The 17,087-nt window shown below is 46.5% G+C and overlaps 1 protein-coding gene across 1 annotated transcript in view; it reads right to left on the bottom strand.

The window, feature by feature from the left end:
- The window catches only part of CPM (carboxypeptidase M), an 83,807-nt gene that overhangs the window by 13,676 nt on the left and 53,044 nt on the right, over positions 1 to 17,087 (bottom strand). The window contains exons 4-7 of the mRNA XM_008148783.3: positions 7,166 to 7,338; positions 5,204 to 5,388; positions 3,969 to 4,139; positions 657 to 809 (exon numbers count right to left, since the gene is read on the bottom strand). Of these exons, the coding sequence (XP_008147005.2) occupies positions 657 to 809; positions 3,969 to 4,139; positions 5,204 to 5,388; positions 7,166 to 7,338 (682 nt within the window). The remainder of the gene's footprint in view (positions 1 to 656; positions 810 to 3,968; positions 4,140 to 5,203; positions 5,389 to 7,165; positions 7,339 to 17,087) is intronic.

Here is a 17,087-nt window from a genome sequence, read left to right as displayed (position 1 = left end):
TCCCCGGGGAGATGCTAACCACTCGGGACCCACTGAAACCACCCTGGGATGGGACCTGGCAACCTGTGTTTTAACAGACCCCCTCCCCACCCCACCCCGCTACACCCCCCCGAGGTGAGTCGACTGCTCACGTTTGAGAACTACCACTCTCCCCACATTTGGTCTGTCCATCTGTGATAAAGGCAGAGAGCTGTCAAAACACGGGCTGGGAGGATTCCCAGTGCCAGGCCATTTGGCAGAGTGAAGGGTGGGAGGGAGGGGTGCTCCGTCGGCATGCCCCATTTCTCTGAGTCTGGGACATGGCCTGGCGGGTGACGAGCAAACTTGGCTCTTTTCTAACTGGGTGATGATGGAACAACCCGTTTTCCTGATCTTTTGCCAGCTCTCCAGGTCACTCAACATGTGCAGTTAGAAGTACTTGATATCACATGCCCACATTAAAGCAGCACACACCGTGCTTTCTCGTAGATGAACCTGCGGGCACGGCATTTCTCACACGCCGCAGATGCTCACGCAGAGAAATTCTCAACCGTTAGTTCTGTACGAAAGTGGGGCTGGACTGAGAAAACACAAATAGGGACTTGCATTTTCTCAGCCCAGAGGTTCTGCTAGATGTTATATTTTGTAACAGGAATTAATCAGGAAATCTTACAAACCTAGGTGCACCTGTTTTATGTATTCAATCAGCGAGGCTTTGTTGGAATCCCAGAAGAATGGAAGCTTCTCCTCGCGAGGATATTTACAGCATGACAGCTCCAACGTAATTTCAAAGCACTGGGCCCAGATGTAGTTATAATCCTGCATTCCACCTAAGCACAAACAGAGTCAATATTTTTAAGGTCTACAATTGGAGTGGAGCCAAGCGTCCCAGCCCTCGAAGACCAATGAATCAGACAGTTGCACGGAAAGTACATGTAAACAGGAAAAGGTGAAGTTGGCATATTAGCATATAAAATCAGGGCTTGACAACTCATTACCCAGGCATGACCGGGCAACCCTAAATCTTCCCATATAGGTAACTAGATGATAGCTGATTGAAGTTCAACTGTGCCTAAAATTAAGTGAGGGGCAGGGGAAGGTCCTAGTTTGTAATCATACATTACAAAAAGAATGTTTCAAATTATCTTTCTTTCCTAAATTACATTTTAAACAGATGTACTCTACAGTGACACTTCTTTAAAAACGTTCCTACAGCCCTAGCTGGTTTGGCTCAGTGGATAGAGCATTAGACAGTGGACTGAAGGGTCCCTGGTTCGAGTCTGGTCAAGAGCACACTGCTCAGGTTTTGGGCCAAAAGGGGGTACAGCGGGCAGCTGATCAATGATTCTCTCTCATCATTGATGTTATTACCTCTCTCTCCCTCTCCCTTCCTCTCTGAAATCAATAAAAATATTAAAAAAATATATTTTTAAAGCTAAGTAGTACACTAATTTGGAGGAATAATCATGGCCAACATTTAATGAGTGTTCACTATTGCTAGGTACTGTCTAAAGAGCTTTGTACCGACTCATTTAAGCCTCACAGCAATTATTACCCATACCAGAGGCCCGATGCACGAAATTCGTGCAAGAGTAGGCCTTCCTTCCCCTGGCTGCCAGGCACTGGCTTCCCTCTGGCACCCGGGACCCGGCCTTCCCTCGCAGCCCCAGCTTCGTCCAGAAGGATGTCCGGTCTAATTAGCATATCATGCTTTTATTATTATAGATTTTACAGTTGAGAAAACTTAATCAGAGATGGTAACATGCCCAGGGATTCTAGCCAGAGGGTGACAGACCAGGGCACAGGCTCCTGCCCGAGCCGCCGTGCTCTCAGCCATGACATCACGCTGTTTCTGGAAAGGGAAGGGGTGCTGTGCTGGCTCTCCAGTCAAGAAGCCCCGGCACTCCTGCTCTGGGGTTGCTGGAATCCACACTTTCCAGTTCTCTCTGGAGAGCCTGTTTTCAACGCGTTATAATCATATTTCATCTTTTCTAAGATGCAAAACTTTTCATATTTTAAGATCTCTGAATTAGGATGTGTCTAAAATTTGATGGCTAAAAAAACGTCATTGTGTCATTAGTTTGGCTGGAAGCATTTTTTTCTTTCTTTCTCGGTAGTATATCGTATTTTACAATCAATGGCATTTTTGACTTGATGAAATGAAATATAGTAAGTCTGAAGGAAGTAGTTTCTGCCAGATTTTAATTTGTTATACTTGATATCTGCCCAATAAAATACATATTCTCAACTCCATCAGGGTATTTGGGAAGTACTAAAGTAGAAAAAAATTTCATGCTAAAAAAATGGTCAGAATAAATCAAAATATTATTTCAATATTAAATAGTATCTATGTAGGTCCAGATTCCAGCCAGGAAGAATTTCTCTGTCCTTTCTGTTTTTTTTTAAATAGTTTTATATTTCTCTGACCTCATTTTCACCATGAAATAGAAGAGGGGAAAAGTGGAGAGAGAATCAAAACAAAAGCGCTTGGCGGATGGCTATGTGTCAGGTAGATAGACCTTTAATGGTAAAACAGGTGTGCAAAGCCTGCGGGACTGAGAATGCCAAGTGTGGAGAGTGTGTGCACCTCTGGACAAGGCCCGTCAGGCCTGGCTGACAAACACCAGGCCGAGCCAGCATGCTTTGTTTCCAGCTCCTTCACGTAGCTGGCTCTGCCTGCCTTTTCCTCCCGAAGGATACACAGCTTACACACAGGCACACTTGGGAACAATTCCTGGCGGCAGGATTGGGTTCCTCGCTAATTTCCCACACACCTGGATCTGCCTGGAAATGTGCACAGTGTGTCTGAGGCACCGCCCTGCCACTGGGCAGGAAGGGCCCTTTCCTCCCTGTGACGAGCAGGGACGAAGCGGGAGCCCCGAGCTGGAGCGGGGGAGGCTGTAGGACAGGGCAGAGAAGTCTGGGACGTCGTGGTGTCTAGCGGGCCCTGCTGCCTAGCACTCGTGGTCTATGCTTATTTATATTTCCTGGAAAGCTGGAGCAAGCCACCCAGACACCGCAGTGCCAGCGTACGCAGGACTTCCTGATAGCCTCTGCTCCCAGAGGGACACCTGGGGAGTGGCCTGTGTGCAGAAGTGTAGCCTGAAGCTTGCAGCCGGAGGGTCAGGCCAGCCAGCCTCGAAGGGGCACTTTCCCCTGATGCCGTGGAAACCCGCTCCAGCACACTGTTCCCTCTCACCCTTCCATCCTCAGTCCCTTCTATTCTCTCTCAGTTCCCCGACTAAGACGAGTTCTCTGACATCCCTTATATTAGGGCTTCTGCTTACATTATTCCTTCTGATAAGAGCATCCCCCCTTCCATGTTCCCTACCTGGCAGTCTCCTGACCTTCCCTCCCTCACTGGCCATCCTGTTCCAAGGTTGGAAAACTGGAGGCCCCCCCCTCCCACTGTATCCAGTCTGAAGAGTATTTTGTTTAGCTTGCAAAGTGGCTTTAAAACCATGAGCCCGCATGTACGAATCCAGCTTGTTCTATCAACTGGAAGATCTGGCAGCACTGGGACTCGCTGTGGCCTGACAACAGTTACCTGGATCTCAGCAGCAGCTGTCCCATCAGATGAGACGTAAGCATTACGTTTCTCCGAGGTCTTTACCACTTCCTATGGTGTTTTGGCTTTACACCCCAGTACACTGTGCCTTTTCTCAATTCCATTTTTATTTTAATTATACTGCCATTGCAATGCTTTAATTGCATGTCACTCTTCCCTATCAAACTGGGGGTGAAGAGCTGTGACCTGTCCATCTTTCTTGGCACCATTCCTGACTCATCGTAGAAAAAGCGGAACAAGCATCTGAGTGAATGAGGGCGGCCTTGGCAGGGAGGAACGTGTCTGAGCATCTCTCAAACGACCATCACCCCCCACTGCTCTAGTGATGGGAAGGAACGCACGGTGCCTAACACACTTACGACAGCCAGCTGGTAGCCCTGGTGCAGGCAGCAGGAGCTGGTAGAAATGGGGAGACACTCACCTTTGAGTGGATACCACGCGTATCCATTTGTAATCCCATTCGGAAAGTTCATTTTATTTTTACACTGATCTCCTTTCTTCATGTTGACATTTTTGGAGGCGTAGGAACTTGCAAGATATTGAAAGACATCGTCATCAGGGGTTAAGCTCCGGGAGTGTAATTTCCCCGCTGCTGTACGTGAAAGACAAACCAAGACCACTGTGTGGACATCAGAGTAAGAGGCAGCACACAGCAGCCATAGGAGCAGGAACGCCAGCACATCACACTCAAAGGCTCTCAGTGCTGAGAGAGAAATCCTCTACCCACTTCCGTGAATGCTCCCTCCCCTTCCTTCCTAGTGTGTAATGAGCACACACAAGGTGACATCACACAAAATAAGCCATCTATAAATCCAAATCCCTCCTCAATCAGCTTAACAGTTAAACGTTCTCTTAGTCGTCACTCTTGCTGATTTCTGGAGGTCAGTCAAGTTTCCTTGGGTGCTGTAGGGGTTAAATGAAACCACTGTCATGTTTTAGGTCCTGGGTATACCTCATCCTGCAGAGTTTTAAGAGGAGTCAGCAATTATTACTCATACTAGAGGCCCAGTGCACGGATTCATGCACCAGTGGGGTCCCTCGGCCTGGCGTGCAGGGATCGGGCCAAAACCAGCTCTCTGACATCCCCTGAGGGGTCCCAGATTGCAAGAGGGTGCAGACCAGGCCAAGGGACCCCACCGGTGCATGATCAGGGCCAGGGAGGGACTGCGGGAGGGCTCCAGGGCGTGTCCAGCCCATCTCGCCCAGTCCCGATCGGTCAGACCCAATCAGCAAGCTAACCTACTGGTCGGAGTGTCTGCCCCCCTGGTGGTCAGTGCGCATCATAGCGACTGGTCAAACGAATGGTTGGACACTTAGCACATTGGGCTTTTATTATATAGGATGATTAGCAAAGAAAGGTAAGTTGTTCTAGTTTTATTTTCCCTTAGCTATGCTGCCTCTTGTGAGGTCATCGAAATCCCAATTTTACTGTTTCACTGGCGAATGTCAAGCAGTCCTGTTGTTGCTTGTCAGTTCAGCCAGACTGTCCATCTACTGTTTATAAGTTGTAGGAAGGATGGCTCAGGGTTGAGAAAATGAGGCTCTTTCTCCCCCTGCCAGAGCAGTTACGTGGGGAGAGAGCTTCTCCCCGTTCAGAGGCAGAGTTTACAGTTTCACTCTGGGCTCAGGCAGCCAGGGCCAGCCGAGTGTGCTCACCTGAAACACCGTTATCGAATGGGTAACTGGCCACCAGGGCACCGCCGTGGAGGTTTGCCGAGAGGACAAACGTCTCTGTTTTCAGCCACTCCATGACGGCCACAGTTTCAGGCTGCCTTGATTCATTGTTAAATTCAAAAGCATCGGGGAAATTTCTATTCAGGTCGTAGAAGTTATTATTTTCCCTGTAAAAGAAAGAATTCTTTAGGGTTTACTGATGGCATGTGCGGGAGAGGATTCGTGCAGCGTGTAAACGTTTTATTTGGGCTCCGGGGGATTTTCCCAGTGAGTGCAGGGGCGGCGGACGGTTGCCTTGGCCGCCTCCAGTGAGCCACACCCGGCACTCACACACTGTGCAGCCCCCTCTCCTGGGACTTGCTCTCACCAGCGGGACAGTAGCTACTGGGATGTCAGCAGAGGTTTGAGTGTTCCCATTTGAGGGCTGTTGCTCTTTCCACCCCCTCTTGGAACCCCGAGATCCCAACGTTAGCCACGTGGAGAGTCCACACAGAGACATGAGGAACCCAGGGGACAATCGGAAGTGAGACTCCAGACATGTGGTCCCCCGTGAGTTGTCTCAGCCAGACCCCAGCGGAGGCCCAGACACCACAGCACGGAGCTCAGCCACCCCTAACCTCTGCTGTGCTGCCCAAATCCCTAACGCACAGAATTGAGAGTCAATAAAAGAGAGGCTGCTTTAAGTCCCAACATTTTGGTTTGTTACAAAATATTTGATAACGGAAACCACTGGAAAGTGCTACTTGGAAAGGGGACTGGCCATGTTTAAATATGCTAGAAAACCTTGAAGGTGGGGGGGGGTCACATGGTGAGATTCTATTTATTTTGGGTAGAAGCAACCAAACTTTTAGTTGCACGAATATAAATGTACATTAGACATTTGAGAAATTCCAAACTGCCCGAGTTGAAACCAAATAAGCTGTTGAAGTCAGAAACACTACTTTCCACCCTGACAGTGCTCTCGCAAACATGGTGAATGTTCCTAAAACCCACCGGACTTCCTGTAAGTGTGGCCGGCACCAGCCCCACAGTGACACAGGGCGAGAAGGCCAGGGCTCTCCGGGTTTGCAGGGAGGGACAGTGGCGTTGGGACAGGAAGCAGAGCGGCTAAGGTGGGCAGACGAAGCCGATTTTCCACAAAAAGGCTAAAAGTACAAAGGAGATTGTGCTGAGGCTTAAATGCGATGACGCCAGCTGCGGATCTGAAAGAACGCTGGCTATTAAGCGATGCAAGCATTGTGAACTGGGAGAAGATAAGAAGAGAAAGGGCCAAGTGATCCGGTTCTAAGCTTCCTATTCTGTTTTATGATGAAGAAAAAATCTTGAGGATCTGTTCACTTAAAAACAAAAATACTGTAAGACTCACTCTTTTTTTTATTAGTTCTTGTACTGGCTTAATAAATCCAGTGGTCATTATTGAGGGCCTCGGTACTGTGCTGGGGCCTGGGGATTTAACAATGACAAACACGATGGACAGGATTCCTGACCTCAGGGAGCTCACAGTTTAGACCTAAACAGGAAACCGGACGTTGAAGATGGCGCTCTGGGAGTGAAGTGCCAGGTGACATGGGCATCAGTAGGGACCTAAAACACGCCAGGCCAGGGCAGGAGGCTTTGAGCACGTGCTGTTGGAGGAGTGGGAAGGCAGAGCGCCTGCGGTGAGAGAGCCGCTGTCGGAGCTGCTGAAGCAGGGGAGGGAGGAGGAGCGGCGAATGAAGCAGTAAGGAGGGCACAGGGGTACAGCAGCCATAATCGATTTCCCTTTTCATCCTGAAAGCATCGGGCAGGCAGCCCTGGAGGGTTTCAGCACGGCAGCGAGGTGGCACCGGCTCTGAGGTGGTTCCCTAACTCCTCGCACAGGGCCGAGGGACTCTCTTAGGGGGTTGGGGTGGGGAGCTTTTTGTTATTTTGTTTTATCTTAAAGATCGACTAGCCCATCCTTACCTTCCATTAGTGTAAAAACAGTCAGGCTTTTTGACAGCTTCGAATCCATCTGGGTTCATTGAAGGCATGATGTGTATCCGGGTACTATTGATTAAACGGGTGATTTCAAGGTCTTTTCCGTCATTGGTTACGAGATAGTCAATTAAATGGAGCAGCAGTTCCCGCCCTACAGTCTGCATGTGGGAAAGGGGAGATCATTAGGTCAGAGAACAGTTCAAATTCCCCAGCAAGGGACTCTACACGTGGTAAATGTTACCAGAACCAGTTGTGAGCGAGACCCCCTGTTTCTCAAGCACACTGACTCTGGCGAGTGGCAGTCAATCACGGGTGTGCAGGAAATTATTCATTAGTAGAAGTTCCTTTAAAAGTTCATTAAAAAATACCCATCTGTAAATAATTTCCTTTTAAAAAAGGAATTAGAGTGAACCCAAAACACTAATTTGAAAGAATATATGCACCCACTGTTCACTGCAGCATTATTTACAATTGCCAAGCTATGGAAGTGACCCAACTGGATAGACCAGTGGATAAAGAAGCTGTAATATATATATTACTTTGCCATGAAAAAGAAGGAAATACTACCATTTGCGACAGCATGGATGGACCTAGAGGGTATTATGCTAAGTGAAATAAGTCAGAGAAAAAAAATACATTGCCAGAGGTCGGGGGGTGGTGGGGGTGGATGGGGCCCTAATATATGCTGAGAGGAGAAGATTTGGATGGTGGGCACATGGCACAATATACAGATCTTGTAACATAGCAACCCACACCTGAAACCTATATGTTCATGTTGACCAATGTCACCCCAGTAACTTTAATAAATATTTTAAAAAAGGAAAAAACAAATACCATATTATTTCACTTATATGCATGTGGAATCTAAAGAGCAAAATAAATGAACAAACAAAATAGAAACAGACTAATAGATACAGAGAACAGACTGAGGTTGCCAGAGGGGTGGGGGCCTGGGGATCTGGGTGAAAAAGTACAAGTGACAGTTACAAATAGTCATGAGGATATACAGTACAGCATAGGGAATATAGCTAATAATATTATAATAACTATATATGGTGCCAGGTGGGTACTGGAAATATTGCTGTACACCTGAAACTAATACAAAATACTGAATGTCAAAATAAATTAAAATAACGAAAGACTGTGTGTCACTACCATTTTGCTAGATATGTTTCTAACGTACATTTCAATAAAAGCACTAGCCAGTTTGGGCTCAGTGGCTAGAGCATCAGCCTATGGACTGATGGGTCCCGGTGTTTAGATGAATCAAGGGCACATACCTCGGTTGCAGGCTTGGTCCCCGGCCCTGGTCAGGGAGCCAGGGAGCATGCAGGAGGCAACCAATCGATGTGTCTCTCTCACATCGATGTTTCTCTCTGTGTCTCTTTCTCCCCCTTCCACTCTCTCTAAAAATCAATGGAAAAACATCCTCGGGTGAGGATCAACTAAAGTTAAAAATCAAATAAAAGCATGACTCTGAAAATAAAATGGTCATCACATCCGCCTAAAATTATCTTATGCACCAATGATTGGTGAAGAGATCTTGCTTTACAATTCCCAAGGAAGAGATTTACTATTTTCCTTTTTTTTTTTTTTTAAAGTAATTCACATTTTAGCCTTATTATGGAAAGATTTTATTATTGATTTCTCCCTGTAACCCTGGCTTCAAGGAGCCTGTTTCTGAGTAAGGAATGTCTGCCTCTTACATAAGATCAGGTGCCGCTGAGGGTTCGGAGATGGGGAGCCGGGCAGCAGGCGATTAAATAGAGACAGTGCTGTGGAGGCATTAATGTAGGCAGGGCAGGGAAAGACCGTTACAACCCCACTGTGGGGATTCATTGCTGGGACCAAGGATGAGCAATTCCTTTATGCTCCTCACTGGCAAGCAAGCAAAGAGACCACTTTCTATGAATTTTTTTATCCGAATTAATAAACACAAAAGAATTGGGACTAAGAAAATTTGCCATATGCAAATTATTTATTCACAGGTAGCCATGAAATTCAGAGTGGAAATACTTAATTCTGACTTTGATTTCTTCCTACTAGTTTCTATCTTTTCCCCCTACTGTGATTTAAAAAATATATATTTTATTGATTTTTTTACAGAGAGGAAGGGAGAGGGAGAGAGAGTTAGAAACATCGATGAGAGAGAAACATCAATCAGCTGCCTCCTGCACACCCTCTACTGGGGATGTGCCCGCAACCAAGGTACATGCTCTTGACCGGAATCGAACCTGGGACCCTTGAGTCCACAGGCCAATGCTCTATCCACCGAGGCAAACCGGTTAGGGCCCCCCTTACTGTGATTTTTGTTTTTACAATAAAAATTGTCACATGAAAAAGTCCTTACAAACTAATAACCAGAAAAGTCAAGCGAGTCATACCCTGGGTTTCCAATTCTGTGTTTTGGAAACTCAAGCACTTTTGGAAGCAACCTCCACGGGCCGTCTACGGGCTACCCTAAAACCAGCGAGAGGGGGCTGGGGACTTCCATTTTCTTTTTAAAAAAAATACAGTTTTTATTGATTTCAGAGAGGAAGGGAGAGAGAGAGAGAAACATCAATGATGAGAGAGAATCTTTGATTGGCTGCCTTCTGCATGCCCTCTACTCAGGATCGGGCCAGAAACCTGGACCTGTGCTCTGACTGGGAATCGAACCATGACCTCCTGGTTCATAGGTCGACATTCCAACCACTGAGCAACACTGGCCAGGCCTCTAGTGTCACTTTTAAATGAAAGAAAACCTATGTTACTGGGGAAAAAAAAAAATCATGATTTTTCTGTTTGTCTCCGTATGCCAAAACAAACCACAAGTTCTCCACTGCAGAGGGTAAATAAAAATCTTGGAAACACAATAAAACACTAACAAAGAGTCAGATGATTTAAAAAATGCTGAGGTAAACAGATGAAATTTCAGAGTGAGTTACACAAAGTCCTCTTTTTTTTGGTTGGGCCATATTTTTGCTGCCTCTGTAACAGCAGATTTATGCCAAATAATATTCAAATTAATTCTTCCCAACTTTAATATAAATGTCTCAAACTCATGTTTTATGTATAAACTTCCCTTCACTTAAAATTAAGTCTTTGAATATGAAACCTTAGAGAGTACAAATATTAAGAAAGAATGTGGTCAAAACAGTGTGGAGTAGCTTAAGCGGCCTTTCATTCCGCCGCTCACTTCCTTCGGGGGAGGGTGGACTTACGGAGGGAATCCCTAATTAAGAAAGAGAAAGGCTGAACACACCAGCTCCGGAGCCTTTCCCTCATCACTCATCCGGCCATAACCCAGAAAACAGAAAATAACGCCCCATCCGTTTTCATTCAATTCGGTCATGCTGGAATTTGCTAGACAGATAAAACTGAGTGTTTGAGCTCTTTCAAGAATGTTTATAAACAATGTAATCATTTTTGTAGGAGCAACTCATGACAGAGGCGGTGCTGTGTGAGAGGGCGTGTGAGTAGCACAGGAACCAACATCAGCCCTCCCGTGCTGGAGTCTGTTTCGGAAATGCTACCCTGTGAGCTCTGAGGTGCCACAGTGGTGGTACAGATTTAGTTTACGGTTGATTAACTAAATCCTCGTCAAACAGCCTAATGATGACTGTGTCTGGCACACTTTTACCCGGCCTCCCAGCCTATGTGGTCCCACAGCTCTGCACCTGTGTGCCATCCCAGCACTGCTCACACAGGTACAATGGCCTGACCGACCCTGACTGGCCACCCTGCCCCACTCCACCATCTCGGCCTGGGAGCAGGGATCCAGCTTGCTGTCCTGGTGGCCCTGGGATCTTACCCAGCTCCTGGTATATCATGGACCCAAAAACTACTGTTGACAAGTCTGTTCCAAGGTCAAAACTGTGCCAAAGAGGAATTTTCTGGAAAGATGAGGACTTCCGTCCCTTAGCGAGGGGAGACATACAAATGCTCAAGTTATTTCCTTTGAAGGATTATCAATATTGATCAAATTTCACAGGGGTGGGGCTAACAGTTCTGCTCATGCTGAAGGCTCAGGATTTCTGGTCACCCAGTCCAGCCTCACCAAAAGGGAGATAAAGAAAAAAAAAAGGTAGTTAAATATATGCCTAAAAGGGATGAGATACTTCATCTGGAGTAAAGATTAGTTCTGTCTAAATCCAAAAAGAAGATTTAGCCCTGGCTGGTTTGGCTCAGTGGATAGAGTGTTGGCCCTCGGACTGAAGGGTCCTGGGTTCGATTCCAGGCAAAGGCACGTACCTTGGTTGCAGTCTCGATCCCTGGCCCCGGTCGGGGCACGTGCTGGAGGCAACCAACGGATGTGTCTCTTTCACATCCATGTTTGTATCTCTCCCCTTCCTTCCACTCTCTCAAAAAATCAATGGAAAAATACCCTCAGGTGAGGATTAACAACAATAAAAAACAAGCAAACAAAACACAAAAAGCAGAATTAATTATCCAAAGCCACACGGCAAAACTGAGGCCCTTCTCCTGCCATCGGGGATAGGGGTGGAGGAAAAATGTGGGAAGTGGCATTTGGAAGGACAAGCGCTTTGCACTCGCTTGCTTTTTTCTCGATTCCTTTACTCTAATGCTAACCGTGTCGAGTCACACTCGACATCCAAGTGCAAAAGGTTAATCTTTTGTTTTGTTTTACTAAGTTTGGAACCTCTACTGCAAGCTGGCTACACAGCCCAGACTGTCCGGGGCAGGCACGGCTTCAGATAGTATGTCCTGTTGTTCAGGGAAACATGAGCATATCCTCCAAATACAAACATTTAAGACACACCAACTGCATCTCATAAGCTGTCTCACAGCTAGAGAGCGTGTGAAAATCTTGTCTTTAAAGTTGAAAAATAGGGTCACTATTATGCAGGGAATGTTTTCCCCTTCAACTTATATATCTGGAATACAATTAATTATATAAATTAATGCCACCAAATGTGAAATTCTAAGTGTGATGTGGATATTTCAAAAGTCTATACCCGAATAAACCATCACAGTAAAAAAAAATGCATTGATGTTCAAGAAACAGAAGTTTTAACTCCCACCCCCCCCCAAAAGAAAAATCAGAATTGGTAATGCAGTTAAGCTTAACAAACGCATATTGAACACCGACCCCAATACTACTTATGACCACGGGCCCTGAGGTCAAGGGCACCTTGTGAACCCAGCCTCTGACCTGTGCTTTGCCTATTACTGGATTCGTTTCAGTCTACTGGCACCCAACTTTTTAAGTGCATAGTCAGGCTTCACTTCAATATCTGTATTCGAGAGGAATTAGACATGTTTTAGCAGTCTGGAGATTACCTAAGTATAACATCTTTTTCTACAAAGGTTTTAATAAAATGGGATAGAAGATAGGCACAAAACAGAGGCGGGGGGGGGGGGGGGGGGGCTTGAGGAAGGAGGCAGCAGCAATTTCCCGGCTTCTCTCCTGCACCCCATTTAGGCTGTGGGTATTAGTTGTCCCAGTGTCAGCGCATGGTCCCAGTTCTCAGCAGAGCTCTGATTGTAGATACTGGCTTACAGTTTACTACAAAGCCAGCCGGTAGCAGAATGAGGTGGAGGGACAGGGCAAGGAGGCAAAGGCCCCACTCCCAAACCCTGGGAATATCTGGAGTGAGAGAGTGGCCCAGAGCCCCGCTCAGTGTGCGCTGGCATCATCCCTCACGATTAAAAACAATCTTTAGACTTCAGGTGTGGCAGCACTGCCACTTAGGCACTTGCATAAAGTAAACTAGAACTGGGGCTTCTACCATGCACCACCCCAAGGGATGTGCAAGGAGGGTCTGGGTGGTCTGGAGAAACACCCGCTAGTCTCATTATAATGAGAAAGGTAGAAACTCAGAAGTATTTCTCCCATGTTCTGAAACGGCATGAACATCAGCTGACAACGGCTTATCAAATGTCAGTTAGCTACCCAGTGTGACTTCGCTGCAGTCAGGGTGGGGGGTGCGGAGTAGGGGGTGCGGAGTAGGCCGGCGTGGCTCAGTGGTTGTGTTGACCAGGAGGCCACGGTTGGATTCCTGGTCAGGGCACACGTCTGGGTTGCAGGCTCAATCCCCAGTGTGGGGTGTGCAGGAGGCAGCTGATCAATGATTCTCTCTCATCATTGATGTTTCTATCTTTCTTTCACTCTCCTTTCCTCTCTGAAATCAATCAATCAATAAAAGAAAGGGACAGAGAGAGGTGACTGGGAGATGTTGATCCCAGTGATCTCTGAGCTTGCTAGCCCAAATCTTGTCAAATGGCACTGAAACAACTAGGTATCCATGCAAACAAAATTAATTTGACCTATATGGAAAAGTAAATCCTAGACCTGTATGTGAAAATAAAGACAATAGAAACAGAACATTCTGAAAGCAGCAGAGAGAGTAAAGGAGGCAGAGCTCAGGGCTCCGGCTCTGGGTTCAGACAGCTTATGACCAGACACAAACCTGAACTTGGTTCCTGGTAAATGTGCTAACAAGCACGCCTCCTGCAGAGGTGAGCAAAACAAGCGACGCCCATAAAGCCTGCGCTCCATACACGTAGGCAGCTTTTATTACTGTCCTGTAAAGACTGTACAGAAGCTGACTTGCCAGGCGGCTCAATGTGGCAGAGCGAGCCAGTGCCATCAAAAGGATATGAGCCGCCCTGGCGGGTTTGGCTCAGTGGATAGAGCCTTGGTCTGCGGACTGAAGGGTCCCAGGTTCGATTCCAGTCAAGGGCACATGCCCAGGTTGCAGGATCGATCCCCAGTGGAGGGTGTGCAGGAGGCAGCCAATCAATGATTCTCTCTCATCATTGATGTTTCTATCTCTCTCTGAAATCAATAAAAACATATTTTTAAAAAAAAGGATGAGCCAACGGCAAGGTGACTGAGGCAAGTATCATACAAGAGTAGATTTAACTTTACTGCTTCTGTTACAATACTTGCTTGCAGATGGGCCACTTTGAGTTGATTTTGCTACTCACAATTTGCTTTCTGCATTTCTGAGTGTAGCCAGGCTAATTAGCCCAAATCCTCAGCATTAGCCAAATAAACCCATCTTCACAATTCCTAAGATCTTACCTAATAATAGACAAACATGTAAATTGACCATACCTTTGCTACGCCCATAGCCAATCAGAGTGACTATGCAAATTAACCCCCCAAAAAAAGATGGCAGTTAATTGGCATACATAGGTGCCCAGCACCTGTGTCCCAGGAACATCCTGGCACCCTGGTCACTGTGAGGTAGGGCCTGGTGCAGGAACGGACCCCCTGCGATCAATGGCAGGGATCTGGGGCTCCGCTCCTGCCCTAGAGGCTTTTGGCCTGGGCAGGCCTGGGCAGGGGCGGAGCCCATGATCAGAGGGACCTGGAGGCCCCTGCCCAGGCCTAAAGCTTCGGCCAGAGGCTTTAGGCTTGGGCAGGGCCCAGCCCTCCATTGGTGTGAACTATAGAGGAAACACCTTTTCTGACTACACATTGGCTAAGCTTCCTGTATGCCACTGGTAATATTCTTAGTAACTTGGGTAATAAGAATCCAAAAAGGTGATCTAGGGTTTTTCCACCACACTTCTGGAGAAAAAAATGAAGGTCTGCTGCTGGAGGGCTAAGAAATGTCATATCCTGCCCTAGCCGGTTTGACTCGGTGGATAATGCCTCGGCCTGCAGACAGCAGGATCTGGGTTTGATTCTGATCAAGGGCATGTACTTAGGTTGCAGGCTCCTCCCTGGCCAGGGCCCAGATCAGGGCTCATGCAGGAGGCAACCAATCAAATTGTTCCTCTCACTTTGATGTTTCTCTCTGTCTTTCCCTTTCTCTTCCACATTCTCTAAAAGTCAATGGAAACATACCCTCAGGTGAGGATAAAAAAAAAAAAAAAGAAAGAAAGAAATGCATATCCTATGAAAGACACATCTTGAAAATGCCTAAAGAAAGTTGTCATTTTTTCTTGGTGAAGGGACTGGAGTCCGTGTTGATGGAAACGCCTTGGTGGCTGTGGTGACTGGCAGTGGCTGCAGCAGTGGGGTGATGGGGCTGGTGCCTTCCCCTGATCAGTCCGGTTGCCTCCCACAAAGGGAGTAGGACATGTCCTAAGCCATCAGTAGGACATCCCCTGAGGGCTCCCAGTATGTGAGAGGGGGCAGGATGGGCTGAGGGATCCCCCACCCCAGTGCACAAATTTCATGCACTGGGCCCCTAGTATATATATATTTGCCAAGTATATTTCACCTAAATTCAAGAAACCTTTAGATCTAACTTCTCATTAGAAGCAAACAGAGGAACCAGATGTACTAGTGCAATACTACAATAAGGAAGGAAACAAAATATTCAGAATGTGGGACATTCTGCAGGGCCGACAACTGATTGGCTCTTTATTAAATCTAATGTCATGAAAAGATGCTTTAAATCCTAGGTTAAAAGAGATTCAAGGGATACATCAACCAAATGTGATACATGGTCTCAGACTGGATCCTCATTTGGGCAATTTGGGAGATGTTCTGAGGAAAATGGGAGGAACTACAAAGTGGAGTATAAGATAAAGATAAGATAAAGATTTAGAGACATGAAGTGAGAGTTAGTGTTAACTTAAAGTATTATAAATAGCAAATTAGTGTAGCTCATTTGGTAAAAGTACAGGCACATAAATGCGTAGGCAAATATTTGGAACCATAAATAGTAATGAATTAACAGTCCTAATTTTTGGGAGGTCAGTATACACGGTGTGTTTGCATATCTGTATTTTTTCTAAGGTGCACATATGTTGGTTTTGTAATAACAGCTTATTTTTAATTTAAAAATGATCAGACTCTAAAACAAGGCAAAATGAGGTAAGGTAAAAATTCATGGCAGGTCTGATCAACAGAATTGTGTCTTCCTGATGCTGCTGATGCCGCCATCATGTAGCCATGGCATTAGTGTGGAAACACACACACATATTCATATTCATACACACACACACACACACACACACACACACACACACACGGGAAGAGGGTGGTCCAGGGAAAAGAGCAAACGTTTTATTTATTTATTTATTTTTTTCTTTTAAAAGATATTTTTATTGATTTCAGAGAGGAAGGGAGAGAGATAGAAACATCAACAATGAGAATCACTGATTGGCTGCCTCCTGCATGCCCCAGACTGGGGATCGAGCCCACAACCTGGGCATGTGCCCTGATTGGGAATTGATTGACCTCCTGGTTCATAGGTTGGCACTCAACTACTGAGCCACACCAGCCAGGCAAGAGGACACATTTTATAACAGTGTCGTTAGTTTTGTCCACCACACTACTCCGTGCACATGTGTTCCTGCTGGGGTTCTCCACACGGGCCCACAACTCCCGCAGCAGCACAGACCCTGAGGTCAGCATTCAAAGTCTGTGCCAGAAGAGTAAGGACTCCATCCAAAGAAGGTTAGGAATCACTGCCCTAAGATGTGAACTATGGTGCTTTAATAGTGGGTTTTGAAATGTTCTTTCAATTACAAAAGATCTGGGAGAAGAAGAAGGATGAGTCAAGTGATAGACCTCAACCTCAAGTGACTCCTCTGCTCCTGGGTTAAGCCACCACGTCCCCCAGCTCCTAGTGGCACCAGGAGGGCAGAACAGGCAATGTCAGAATAACAAGGTTCTCAATGGCCCCTAGCGCCCACAAACACTGTTCCCAGTGGGGACACACAGGAGGTAACAGGACTTCAGGTCCTCACCCCAAAACACCCTGGGACTTTGCCCTGCCTGATCTCTGTCCTCAGATCAAAGTGAACTGGAGAGCCTGATCTGATGGGGTACGCTGACTACCTGGGAAGCAAGATGCCAGAAATTTGGGAAAGTGCATGGAAGGAATAAGCACAGTCAGAGATGAGCGAGGGAAAGGACTCTTGCTTACCTTTGGAAGTTTGGGTTCAGAGAATTAATTTTGGAGCAACAGGCTGCAACCTCTGAAATGTCAGGAATTCA

Source organism: Eptesicus fuscus, chromosome 7 (assembly GCF_027574615.1).
Source record: "Eptesicus fuscus isolate TK198812 chromosome 7, DD_ASM_mEF_20220401, whole genome shotgun sequence".
NCBI classification, from domain to species: domain Eukaryota; kingdom Metazoa; phylum Chordata; class Mammalia; order Chiroptera; family Vespertilionidae; genus Eptesicus; species Eptesicus fuscus.
Note: the sequence above shows the minus strand (reverse complement) of the source record. Positions and strands in the feature narration are given on the sequence as shown.